Source organism: Myotis daubentonii, chromosome 20 (assembly GCF_963259705.1).
Source record: "Myotis daubentonii chromosome 20, mMyoDau2.1, whole genome shotgun sequence".
Lineage (NCBI taxonomy): Eukaryota > Metazoa > Chordata > Mammalia > Chiroptera > Vespertilionidae > Myotis > Myotis daubentonii.
In genome coordinates this window covers 1,013,928-1,026,228 of record NC_081859.1, presented here as the reverse complement: position 1 = coordinate 1,026,228, position 12,301 = coordinate 1,013,928, and the positions used below count along the sequence as shown (strand labels likewise).

The following is a 12,301-nucleotide window of genomic DNA, read 5'->3' as shown; positions in this document are numbered from 1 at the left end:
AGGATTTAAGAAATAATAATAAAAATGAAAAGGGAGGCCGAAACCGGTTTGGCTCAGTGGATAGAGCGTCGGCCTGCGGACTGAAGGGTCCCAGGTTCGATTCCGGTCAAGGGCATGTACCTGGGTTGCAGGCACATCCCCAGTGGGAGATGTGCAGGAGGCAGCTGATCGATGTTTCTGACTCTCTATCCCTCTCGCTTCCTCTCTGTAAAAAATCAATAAAATATATTTTAAAAAAAAAATGAAAAGGGAGGACTGAGGCCCTGAGCTGGGGGTGGTTTCGTGTGAGCTTGCAGGACCTGGACGGGGGGATGAGCTGGGCCCGCACCTGCCGGTGGCTGAGCCCCCCCCCACCGCCCGCTGGCTGGTGCCGTGGCTGGCGCCCGCTCACTTGGTGACCTTGAAGAGCCGCAGGAGGCGGATGCAGCGCAGCACGGAGATGCCCAGGGGTGTCATGGCGCCCGACTCCACCAGCAGGACCTCCAGGAGCCCGCTGCACACCACGAAGCAGTCGAAGCGGTTGAAGACGGACATGAAGTACTGCCGCAGGCCCAGCCCGCACACCTTCAGCAGCATCTCCAGGGTGAAGAGGGACAGCAGCACCCGGTTGGCGACGTCTGGGGGTCACAGCGCGGGCTCAGCCTCGCCCTCCGTCCCCGCCCACCTCTGAGCCTCTGCCTGGGGGAGCCCTCCCCCCCAACACCCAGGGGCGCCCGGGGCGTTTTTGCCCGTTGGACGAACACGGACCCAGCCCGGCCGGCGTGGCTCAGGGGCTGAGCGTCAACCTAGGAACCAGGAGGTCAGGGTTCGATTCCCGGTCAGGGCACAGGCCCAGGTTGCGGGCTCCATCCCCGGTAGGGGGCGTGCAGGAGGCAGCCGATTAGTGTATCTCATGGACCTCATGGACCTCTTATGGAAAGCCCAAGGCACCACTCCCTGGCTGGCCATTTCCCAGCCGGCCTCACCCTGCAGGGGGGTGAGCAGGTGGGTGAGCAGGCGGGTGAGCAGGCGGGTGAGCAGGCGGGTGAACAGGCGGGTGAGCAGGCGGGTGAGCAGGCGGGTGAGCAGGCGGGTGAGCAGGCGGGTGAGCAGGTGGGTGAGCAGGCGGGTGAGCAGGTGGGACTCTCACCTTGCAGGCGGGTGAGCAGGCGGGTGAGCAGGCGGGTGAGCAGGCGGGTGAGCAGGTGGGTGAGCAGGCGGGTGAGCAGGTGGGACTCTCACCTTGCAGGCGGGTGAGCAGGCGGGTGAGCAGGCGGGTGAGCAGGCGGGTGAGCAGGTGGGACTCTCACCTTGCAGGTGGGTGAGCAGGCGGGTGAGCAGGCGGGTGAGCAGGCGGGTGAGCAGGTGGGTGAGCAGGCGGGTGAGCAGGTGGGTGAGCAGGTGGGACTCTCACCTTGCAGGCGGGTGAGCAGGCGGGTGAGCAGGCGGGTGAGCAGGCGGGTGAGCAGGCGGGTGAGCAGGTGGGTGAGCAGGCGGGTGAGCAGGCGGGTGAGCAGGCGGGTGAGCAGGTGGGACTCTCACCTTGCAGGTGGGTGAGCAGGCGGGTGAGCAGGTGGGTGAGCAGGCGGGTGAGCAGGCGGGTGAGCAGGCGGGTGAGCAGGTGGGACTCTCACCTTGCAGGTGGGTGAGCAGGCGGGTGAGCAGGCGGGTGAGCAGGCGGGTGAGCAGGTGGGTGAGCAGGCGGGTGAGCAGGTGGGACTCTCACCTTGCAGGCGGGTGAGCAGGCGGGTGAGCAGGCGGGTGAGCAGGCGGTGAGCAGGCGGGTGAGCAGGCAGGTGAGCAGGCGGTGAGCAGGTGGGACTCTCACCTTGCAGGTGGGTCAGCCACAGCGGCTGGTTGTGGTGCTCAGAGGCGATGGACAGGGTGTTGAGGGCCACAGTCAGGATCACCAGCCAGTAGAAGGCCCGGGACTTGACCAGGTCGTGGCATTTCCAGCGAAAGATCCGGTTCCACTGCCTCCAGTGTCGGCTGCGGGGGGGAGGGGACGGGGGGGGGGGGGAGGACAGGCGGAGGAAGGGCGCTTTACCAAACCCCACCTTCCCGGCCGCCCCTGGCCACACTGGGTCTGACCACCCCCTCCCTGTAGTCACGTGAGTGGTGGAGCCGGCTGTTCTACAATCTCAGGTCTTTTAAAAAATATATATATTTGTATTGATTTCAGGGAGGAAGGGAGAGGGAGAGAGAAACATCAATGATGAGAGAGAATCGTGCCTCCTGCACGCCCCCCCACACTGGGGACCAAGCCCGCAGCCCCGGGCATGTGACCTCCTGGTTCATAGGTCAACGCTCAACCACGGAGCCACGCCCGCTGCTGTGCAGTCTCGCCTCTTACTCGCAGGTCCTCCCTCTCTCAAAGGCCTGTGATGACGGTGCCAGCCTCAGAGAGGAGCGGAGACACCCACAGTGCCGGGCACGGAGCCCCACGATCAGTGTCCAGTCCAGCGAGGCCCGCGCTGGCCCGCTCCGCCCCGCCCGCCACGAAAGCACTCCCGTCACAGCGAGCCGTGTCCGGCCCTGGGAGGCTGTGGACAGGCCCTGGGGCAGCAGGTGCGGCTTTTGGGAGGGCAGCTTGGCAGCGTTTACCAAGGTTGAAAACCTGCACACCGTGTGACCCAGCGAGTCCTCTGGGGGGATCTGCCAGCAGCTGTGCCCCGGGGGCCTGTTGGTGTGTGGCCCCAACTGGAGAGCTCGATTGGATCTATGTAGCTGAGTGTCCGAACCATGACACTGAGTGTCCACACGGGGGGCAGGGGGGGACCCTGGGGCTGGGAGGAGCCTGGGGTGGGAGGAGCCTGGGGTGGGAGGAGCCTGAGGCTGGGAGGAGCCTGAGGCTGGGAGGAGCCTGGGGTGGGAGGAGCCTGAGGCTGGGAGGAGCCTGAGGCTGGGAGGACCCGGGCGGTGGGCGGACACTCACACGAACTGGATGATCTTGTTCAAGCCCTCGATCTCATACAGGCTCTCGGTGTCCGAGCCGCCTTCCTCCAAGGACAGCTTCCCTGGGGACGAGAGAGGCACGTGGGCCGGCTTGCTGGGCCCCTGGGGCTGGACACACCCGGAGGGCCCACGGACCCGGACGCCTGGACAGTGGACAGGGCCCGCGTGGGCCGGGCTCTCTCTGCCTTCCCGAGGGCGGATTCCCGGGGACCCTGGAGGGAAGGGGCCGTGAGGACCTGCGTGTGGTACCTCGTACCCCGGGAGGGGCCCCGGGAGCCGCGAGGCTTTAGGCCGTGGTTTCCTTCTCTGCCAAGCGGCTCCACCTGCTCCACGGCCTCCCAGGTGTGCAGGGGCGGGGGAGGGGGGTCAGGGAGGCGGTGCCCCCTGGGAGGGCAGCTGGGGAGGGGCCTGTGACCATGGCCTCGGGCTCGCACCTTCTCTCAGGTCCTCCACGTCCATGACCTCGCCCTGCGTGATCCAGCTCATGTAGCCCCGGAGGTCCTCCTCCAGCTGCTGCTTCTCCCGCAGCTTCTGGAAGGTTCCCCTGGACTTGGCCTTCTCCCGCTCCTTGGTGAACTCCCTGCAGGGGAGGGGGGGGGGGAGGAGGGGGTTGAGGAAGGGAAGAGGGGGTGGACCCCCAGGCACAGAGCGGTTAGGTCAGAGGTCACGCAGCCAGGAGGCGGTAGCACAAGGATCCCAACGGGACCAGCTGGCCCCAGAGTCGGGGCTGAGCCGGAGCCACCCTGACACCTGGTGCTGAGCCCCGGCTCCTCCAGGGCCGGGGGTGGGGGTGGGGGGGCGTGAGGGACAGAGGCAGCCGGATGGAGGGGGCTCCAGGGGCGGGAGAGGGAGGAAACAGGACGGGCTCCCGCCTGCGCCTTCTGCCTCTTCCTCGCTGACCAGGGAGCACGCCCCTGGCTCAAGGGGACGCGGGCATGAGCGGAGGTTCGGATGCATGTCTCCCTGTCCTGGTCCTGCTCCCCCTCCCCCTCCCCCTCCCCTTTCCTCCCCCTCCCCCTCCCCCTCCCCTGTCCTCCCCCTCCCCCTCCCCCCCCCTCCTCACCCGCTCAGCACCCCCAGCACCAGGTTGAGGATGAAAAAGGAGCCCAGCAGGATGAGGGTAACAAAGTAGATCCAGGGCCACTCGTTCCCGATGGCATCGTTGACCTGGCGGGACGGAGGCGGGGGTCTCACCCCCTGACCTGAGGCCCCGGGCCCCCTGCCTGAGTGGCCCAGCCCACCAACCCCGGGACCGGGAGGGGGGCCGTCTGGCCGCGGGAGGGCGTCTGTTCTCTCCTGAAAACCTGGAACCTGGAGATCCAGGGCTTCCCGAGGGCGGGGAGGGGGGTCACCAGCCGGGCATAGGGACCAGCTGGGAAGTGCCCGGCTGCCTCCTCTCCTCCTCTCCCGTCCTGCAAGGGGCTTCCCCGGGCGCTGGACACACCTGGGGGCCAGGGCCGCGCCCCTGCACGGGTTTCGCAGGGAAGGGTGAGGGGAGCAGGACACGCCCTGCCCACCCCGCGGTCCCGGATGAAGGGGGGAGAAACGGGGTGCTGGGGGGCGGGGGGGCCGCGCACCCAGTACAGGACGTCGGTCCAGCCCTCCATGGTGATGCACTGGTACACGGTGAGCATGGAGAAGCCGAAGTTGTCGAAGTGGGTGATGCCGTGGTTGGGCCCTGGCCAGCCGCCCCGGCACTCGCTGCCGTTGATGGTGCAGGGGCGGCCCGAGCCCGTCCGGGCGCAGGGCGACGGTTTCTCGTTCTCCTCCGTGGCCACGATGTCTGCAGGGGGACGAGGCGGGGAGGAAAGTTGTGAAAATGATCGTGTCACGGCCCGGCCGGCGCAGCCCAGGGGTGGAGCGTCCACCTATGAACCTGGAGGCTGCGGTTCGATTCCCGGCCAACGGGATGTCTTATCTCCTTTCCTGCTCAGGGATGGGGGTTCGCTCCCCAGAACTGAGGCCCGAGGTCACGGGCCCGGCCGGCCGGGCTGTCCTTCCTCCAGGCCCTGGTTCCCCAGGCCGGCAGGGGACCGGAGCCCTCAGATCTATCGCTCACGGGCTCCGTAACCGTGGGCAAGTGACTGAACGTCTCCCAGCCTCAGTTTCCCGCCCTGTGAAATGGGAACAATGCCTTCCGTCGCGGGCGATTCCCTAGGCAATGCAACCTTGCTCTTGTGGCTTCTTTTTATTCTTTCTCAAATATATTTTTATTGATTTCAGAGAGGAAGGGAGAGAGAGAGAGACATCCATGATGAGAGAGAATCATGGATCGGCTGCCTCCTGCACGCCCCCCACTGGGGATGGAGCCCGCAACCCGGGCCTGTGCCCCGACCGGGAATCGAACCCTGACCTCCTGGTTCCTGGGTTGACGCTCACCCACTGAGCCAGGCCGCCCTGGGCTCCTGTGGCGTCTTCATGGCGGCAGCTCCCCCTGAGCTGTCCCGGGACCTCGCCCAGCGCCCGCCCGCCCGGGCCTCACCGGTCCCGACGTAGTAGCAGGTCTTGTGCATCTTGCCCTTGAAGAGCTCGAGGCCGATGATGGCGTAGATGATGACCATGAAGAGGACCAGCAGGGCGATGTGGAACAGGGGCAGCATGGCCTTGAAGATGGAGTTGAGCACCACCTGCAGGCCTGGGGGGCGGGGGGTGGGGCACACAGCACGAGGGTCAGCCCCCCGCCGTCGCCTCCCGCTCTCCACACCCCGGGAACCCTCCGGAACACCCAGGTAGGAGGAGGACCCAGAACCGGGCCAGGGCGCAGGCTGGGGAGCAGGAGGGGGTGTGGGGAGACGGGGCCACCCACTGGGCACCCCCGACACCAGCCGGAGGGGGCGCAGCACGCGGAAGGCTCGGAGCGCCTTGACGTCCAGGCCGGCGCCCTTGCTGCTCAACGGCGTGGTGTTGCTCTGGATGAGGTTGACCTGCTCCAGGATCACCGTGAAGACCCTGGCGGGGGGGGCGGAGGGGGGGTCAGGTGAGCGCAGGCCCAGTGCTGGGGACCCTGGGCGCCCCCTCTGTGCTCAGGGGCAGGTACGGTTTGGCCACGGCTAACGCTGACTCGTAAGGTAACATGGGGGGGTGGACAGAGAGAGAGGAACATCATGTGAGAGAGACACATCCATTGGTTGCCTCCTGCATGGGCCCTGACCCAGGCTGGGATGGAGCCTGCAACCCAGGTACGTGCCCTTGGCCAGAATCGAACCCGGGACTCTTTAGTCCGTGGGCCGATGCTCCAACCACCGAGCCACACCAGCTGGGGCTGGGCCTGTCCCTCCCATCCCTGGCCTCCTCGTCTCTCTCTCTATGGTCAGACTTCACTGTCCAATAGCCTTTGAAATCCACCCCAAGTCCTCCCTTATGAAACCTGCTTTGGACGCCAAACCCTCGGACCCACTGGGCGGGGGACAGCCGAGCCCCCAGACCCACGGTGCGGGGACAGCCAAGCCCCCGGACCCACTGGGCGGGGGACAGCCAAGCCCCGGGACCCACTGGGCGGGGGACAGCCGAGCCCCCGGACCCACTGGGCGGGGGACAGCCGAGCCCCCGGACCCACTGTGCATGGGAACAGCCGAGCCCCCAGACCCACGGTGCGGGGACAGCGCTCTCTTGGGGGCCTGTCTCTGATGCCCTCGTTCTGGGCGCGTGTGTCTGGGGCTCCAGGCAGAGGCTGGATGGCGAGGGTTGTTCCCTTCCCCCGCCCCCCTGCAAGGCTGCTCCCCGGCCCAGAGCTGGGGTCTGTCCTGCCTCTGGGGTGCTGGCCCCTCGGACCTCCCCCCCCCCCCCCCGCCGGGCCTCACCCCAGGAAGACAATGATGAAGTCCAGCACGTTCCAGCCGCTGCGCAGGTAGGCGTCCGGGTGGAAGAGGAAGCCGTAGGCGATGATCTTCATGGCGGCCTCGATGGAGAAGACGATGAGGAAGAAGTACTCCAGCTTCTCCTGTGGGGGCAGGAGCGGCTGCCTGTCCTCTGAGCGTCCCCAGCGCACGCTGCCCTTCCCTCCCCAGGCACACTGTTCCCAGCGGCCTCGGCACCGGCCTGAATTCCCTCCTCCGCCCCCACCTCGCGGCCACACAGGCCTTCCCTCCGGAGGCATCCCTCCCCAGGCCTCTGCTCACGTTCACGTCTCTTTCCCTCTGTTCGCGTGGACCCCTCGCTGAAATAAACCACCGGGCCCCTTTCTATCCCGTTGGCCTTCACTCCCACCCACTGAGCGATCAACTCTGTGAAGTGTGGGCACGGCTCGTTTTTTTAATTTTATTTATTTTTTACTCTTCCTCTGCCGGAGCCCAGAATTGCGTGAACAAGTGAGCCGGGGGTGGGGAACCTCTGGCCCCCGGGCCCTAGGAGGCGGTGAAACCCGTTGGTCTGGCTCTGCCAAGGTGAGGGGTGAGTTCACTAAGTGGCTGACCACATACAGCGTGGCTCCGTGGGTGAGCATCGGCCTAGGAACCAGGAGGTCACGGTTCGATTCCCGGCCGGGGCACAGGCCCGGGTTGCGGGCTCCGTCCCCAGTGGGGGGCGTGCAGGAGGCGGCCGGTCCAGGATGCTCATCCTCCATGTTCCTCTCTCCCTCTCCTTCTCCCTCTCCCTTCCTCTCTCTGAAATCAATACAAATATATTAATAATAATAAAAGAATATACAGAGCTTTCTTAACAAAAAAACAGGTGGTGTGGGGGGGTGGGGACACGGTCCCAGAATCCCCCGACATGCTCTTCAGAGCCGTTCCCTGGATGGGGTGGGGTGAGCCTGCTGTCCCGGCCCCACCGCCCACAGGTGTCCGGGCCCCGCCTGGGTCTCCGTGGCCACCTCAGCCTCCAGGTTTGGAAGATGAGCCGCTGGCGATGAGGGAAGCGGCTATATTTAGCCCGATGAGCTCCAGCTCCAAAGCCAAGGCCTGACCGGGTGAGCCCTGCCTCCTGCCCCCACCTCACCCCAGGCCTGGGATGGGGACCTTGTCGCAGGGAGGGCTGGGCGGGCAGAGGAGCAAAGAGGGACAAGCACTGGGCGTCTCTGGGGGGGCGGGCAGTCTAGAGGTGGGGGTCTCCGGCCATCTCGCCAGGACTCCTGTGGGACGGCCCAGCCCCCGGCCTGTGCCCCTCGAGGCCAGTGCTCCGCCCTCCCGAGGTGAGCGCAGCCGCCCTGGCACATTCCTGACCCTATAAAAAGGCCCCGGCCTGGATGCCAGAGGCTCGGCCGCAGCCTCTCCCCGGCTGTGCAGCAACCTGAGCCCAGGACGGTCCCGGGGGCTGGATGCCACGGTGAGGCCCGGGGGGGGGGGGGGAGGGCCCTCAGGCCCCAGGAGGCCACCACCGGCAGCACCAGGACCACTTGACCTCCGTTAGCAAAACTCATCCAGCCCGGCCGGGGTGGCTCAGTGGGTTGAGCATCGACCTATGAGCCAGGAGGTCAGGGTTCAATTCCGGGTCAAGGGCACATGTCCAGGTTGTGGGCTTGATCCTCAGTGGGGGGCGGGCAGGAGGCAGCCCATCCACGATTCTCTCTCAACATTAATGTTTCTCTCACTCCCTCTCCCTTCCTCTCTGAAATCAATTAAAAAAATATGTATTTTTTAAAAGTATTTGTATGCGCCCTGACCGGTGTGGCTCAGTGGCTAGAGCGTTGGCCTGCGGACTGAAGGGTCCCGGGTTCGATTCTGGTCAAGGGCATGTACCTTGGTTGCGGGCACAACCCCAGTGGGGGGTGTGCGGGAGGCAGCTGATCAATGTTTCTCTCTCATCGATGTTTCTGACTCTCTATTCCTTTCCCTTCCTCTCTGTGAAAAATCAATGAAATATATTTTTTTTAAAAAGCATTGTATGCGTCTGGCTGTGGGTGAGTATGTCCTTCAAGGTAAACCTGTTTTCTCTCCCCTAATCCAGAGTGGGGGGGGGGAGGCGGGGCCCCAATTCGGACCGTCCCTCCAGCTGTGTGAGTCTGGTTCTATCACGTGTTACAGACGGGGCAAGGATAAAGGGGTGCAGAACCCCAGAAGGCCCTCTGCTGCCTGTCCTTGGTGGGAAAGTCTCACCAGGAAGGGACACGAGCACGCGGCCCCCTCGCTCACTGGCTGAGCCCCTGAGCCTCAGTTTCTGCATCTGTGAAATGGGACTTCTCTGCCGGGCTGTGCTGGGAGGTGCTGGCCCAGGGCGCCCCCTGGAGGGCGGGGGGCAACGTTACCGAATCAAGGAGAGCGGCCCAGCCTGTGAGAAGGCCTGCAGGTGGTTTGGGGTTCCCTAGCCTTGGGGGTCCCAGGCACACAGCCCACCTGGGGGAGGGGGCCCCAGCCCGGCGCAGGCCCAGGGCGGGGGCGGGAGGGAGGGCGGCTCACCAGGCCGACGTTCAGCGAGTTGTTGTCATCCTCGGGCATTGGCAGGTACACGGCCAGGGCCACGCAGTTGGCGAAGATGGTCAGTAAGATGATGGTCTCGAAGGGTCTGGGGCCGGGGTTAAGGAGAGCCCCCGAGGGAGGCGCGGGTGTGCAGGGCGAAGGGTCAGGGGGCGCCTGGGGTCAGCCTGGAGGAGGCTGTAAGGTCCCCCCGCAGGCGGAGGGAGGCCTGGTCCCCGCTCTCCCAGGAGCAGGGACCTCACTCGAAGCTCTGAGGCCGCGAGGTCCATTCTGGCGCAGGCGCCTCAGCTTTCAGGGAGTCTTAGGGCTCCTCTCTCAGCATCTGCCCCCCAGCCCCACCTGCCCGCTCCCCGGAGCCAAGAATTTCTGAGATTCTGGCCAGACCACGGGGACGGGGCTCCCTCCGAGAAATGGGGCGGATCGGGGACAGGCCAGGTGCCTGCAGAGCCCCACCGGGAAAGGGGGTGGTGGGCAGGCGACACCCGAACCTCGGAGCCTGAGGAAGGAGGGGCTGACCAGCCCCTGGACCAGCACCCCCAGATCCCCGCATCCCCCCAGACACGCGCCCCTGAACAACGGTCTCCCAGAGGCAGCCCAGGCGGGGCCAGGGCGGGGTTGCTGAGGGAAGAGAGCGAGGGAGGGCCCGCCGGCGTGGCTCCGTGGTTGAGCGTCGACCTGTGAACCAGGGGGTCACGGCTCCATTCCCATCAGGGCCCAGGCCCGGGTTGTGGGCTCCATCCCCAGTGTGGGGCGGGCAGGGGGCAGCCGATCCGTGATTCTCTCTCATTGGTGTTTCTATTTCTCTATTCCTCTCCCTTCCTCTTTCTCTAAAAAAAAATCAATTAAAACATATTTTTAAAAAGAGAAAGAGGGAGGGAGGGGGTGGGAGGCCCACTGTGGAGCCGCCTTGGGTGGCCACCCCGTTCCCCAGGCGCTGCAGGTGCAGAGCAGGGAGAGAGCCCCCCCACCCCCAGGAGGGAGGCCCCCGAGGAGGGAGGAGATCCTGCCCCCCCAGACCTGACCAGGCCCGAGAGGCAGGGCGGTCGGCCCGGGGGACTGGATGGGGTGTGCGCAGCTGTGGGGGCAGGGCTGGCTCTGACCCCGATTCCAACCTGGACCCACATTTTCTGTGTCTGTCTCTTCGCCCTTCCTCCCGGGGACAGCTGGCTGGAGCCCGCTCCCAGACCCTCTAGAAAAATCTAAACTATTCCCGACCCTCCCTGACAGTCCCCCGCCGGCCTCCTCCCTCCCTCCCTCCCTCCCTCCCTCCCTCCCTCCCGCCTCTCCCCTCCCCCCTCCCCCAAGTAACCCAGACACTCCTCGCTCTTCCTCCCAGAGCCCATGCCACACACAAGAGGGGCCTCCAGCCCCCCGGGTCCAGGTGGGGTGCGCCCTGGGCCTGGCCGCCCGGTCCCCGCACCTCCCCCACCCCCAACAGCGGCTCCTGCTCAGCTCCTCTCTCTCTCTCTCTCTCTCTCTCTCTCTCTCTCTCTCTCTCTCACCGTTCCCATCAAGGGGAAGGTTTCCTTGCAGCCCCCCCCCCTCCCCCATCCTCGCTCAGAAAGGAGCTGCTGCTTCAGAAACCTGAGGGGAGCCCCGGGACGCTGAAGCACCCCACCTCGCCACAGACGGCCAGGGGGCATCACCAGGCCCCCCCCCATCTTCCTCCCCCACCCCCACCCCCGCCGAGGCCTTCCTTCGCGGCGGCTCCTCCTGGGCAGCCACCCTGTCTCCAAGTCGCCAGCCCCCGCGTGTGGTCCGTGGCCACCCGCCCTCGCCCGCGTTGCACACGCGTGGCCGCCCTGCGCGCGCTCGGATACTTCCACTCGACGATGCTGATGCAGGCCTTCCGCAGCGGGTTCTCCAGCGTCAGGCACAGCAGGGCCCGGGGCGGCCGGGGCAGGATCTCGGGGGCCGGCTTCCTGGCCTGCTTCTTCCTCTGGCCCTCGTCCTGGGGGGAGGCCGGCGGCTCCATGTTCCCGGCGGCCTGGCTCTCCGGCTCCCCGCCCGGCAGCCCTCTCCTCCCTGCGTCCCCGGTGCCCTCGCCCTGCCGTGGGGACTGGCCGCAGTGTGCAGGGCCAGGCCTGCCCCGGGCCAGCAGGGTGGGGCCGGAGGATTACTCTCCGCTCCCGGGAGTAAAATTAGCCCCTGAAGCCAGGCAGCTGTCACTCCTCCCCAGCCCGCAGCCAGCCGCTCCCTAGCTCCCTAGGCTGCCCTGGGGCGGCTGGGGGTGGGGTGGCCGCCGGCAGGGCCCGGGGTGGGCAGTGGGGGACGGGATGGAGGGTCAAGGCTGGCGAGACCTCAGGAAGGACGGACCCCGACACAGACACACACACACACACACACACACACACACACACACCCCTTCCTGACAGACTGGCTCCCTTGTGCCAAGATGAGCCCTGCAGGCCCAAGCCCCATGACGCTGCCCAGCAAAGGTGAGGGGGGCCCTCAGCGCCAGGAACAGCCACCTCCCACCGCAGCCCCGCCCCCTCGGGGAAGGGAACCTCTGCAGGCAGGTGGAGGCCCCCTGGACACAGCCCCTGCCACACCCCGAGGTGCCGTCTGCTTTGTGCCCCCCCCCCCCCCCACTGTGCGAGGGTTGAGGGCTTTCTCTCAGGGACTCTGCCCGCACCCCCCAGCCCTGTCCCTGGGGGGGCATGTGCTCAACTTAAAGGGTGGTGGAGAGCACCTCACGCCCCACACCCCACAGCTAGTGCCACGACGGAGTGGGAAGGAGAGAGAGACACAGGGCACACGAGGGCAGACTGTGGTCCAGGCATCAGAACTCAACACGTATTTTATTTCATCCTTCGGTGCCAACGGTGCCGATCTGCCCATTCGGTGCCACGGTCAGAGGCCCAGCTGGGAGCGAAGGCAGGCGGAGGCCACGCTGCGGGTGGAGGACTGGACGGCGCCTTCCATCAGGGAGGCCAGGGAGCGCCACTTAGGGGTGCGTGCTGTGTGTGTGTGTGTGTCTGCGTGTGTCTGTATGCGCAGAGCAGCTCCCAGAAGGC

The 12,301-nt window shown here is 66.2% G+C and overlaps 1 protein-coding gene across 3 annotated transcripts in view; it reads right to left on the bottom strand.

The window, feature by feature from the left end:
• Positions 1 to 11,382, bottom strand: part of CACNA1S (calcium voltage-gated channel subunit alpha1 S) — a 35,000-nt gene extending 23,618 nt beyond the window's left edge. For 2 of the 3 annotated variants that reach the window (XR_009450263.1, XM_059677715.1), the window contains exons 1-11: positions 11,105 to 11,382; positions 9,267 to 9,372; positions 6,735 to 6,874; positions 5,741 to 5,883; positions 5,417 to 5,569; positions 4,512 to 4,717; positions 3,998 to 4,101; positions 3,369 to 3,514; positions 2,915 to 2,996; positions 1,808 to 1,968; positions 392 to 617 (exon numbers count right to left, since the gene is read on the bottom strand). Coding sequence is in view for 2 of the 3 variants with exons in the window: in XM_059677715.1 (XP_059533698.1) it covers positions 392 to 617; positions 1,808 to 1,968; positions 2,915 to 2,996; positions 3,369 to 3,514; positions 3,998 to 4,101; positions 4,512 to 4,717; positions 5,417 to 5,569; positions 5,741 to 5,883; positions 6,735 to 6,874; positions 9,267 to 9,372; positions 11,105 to 11,259 (1,622 nt within the window). In the remaining variant the exon portion in view is untranslated. The remainder of the gene's footprint in view (positions 1 to 391; positions 618 to 1,807; positions 1,969 to 2,914; positions 2,997 to 3,368; positions 3,515 to 3,997; positions 4,102 to 4,511; positions 4,718 to 5,416; positions 5,570 to 5,740; positions 5,884 to 6,734; positions 6,875 to 9,266; positions 9,373 to 11,104) is intronic. The other variant, XM_059677716.1, reaches the window with a different exon arrangement.
• Between the last annotated feature and the right edge of the window lie 919 nt (positions 11,383 to 12,301).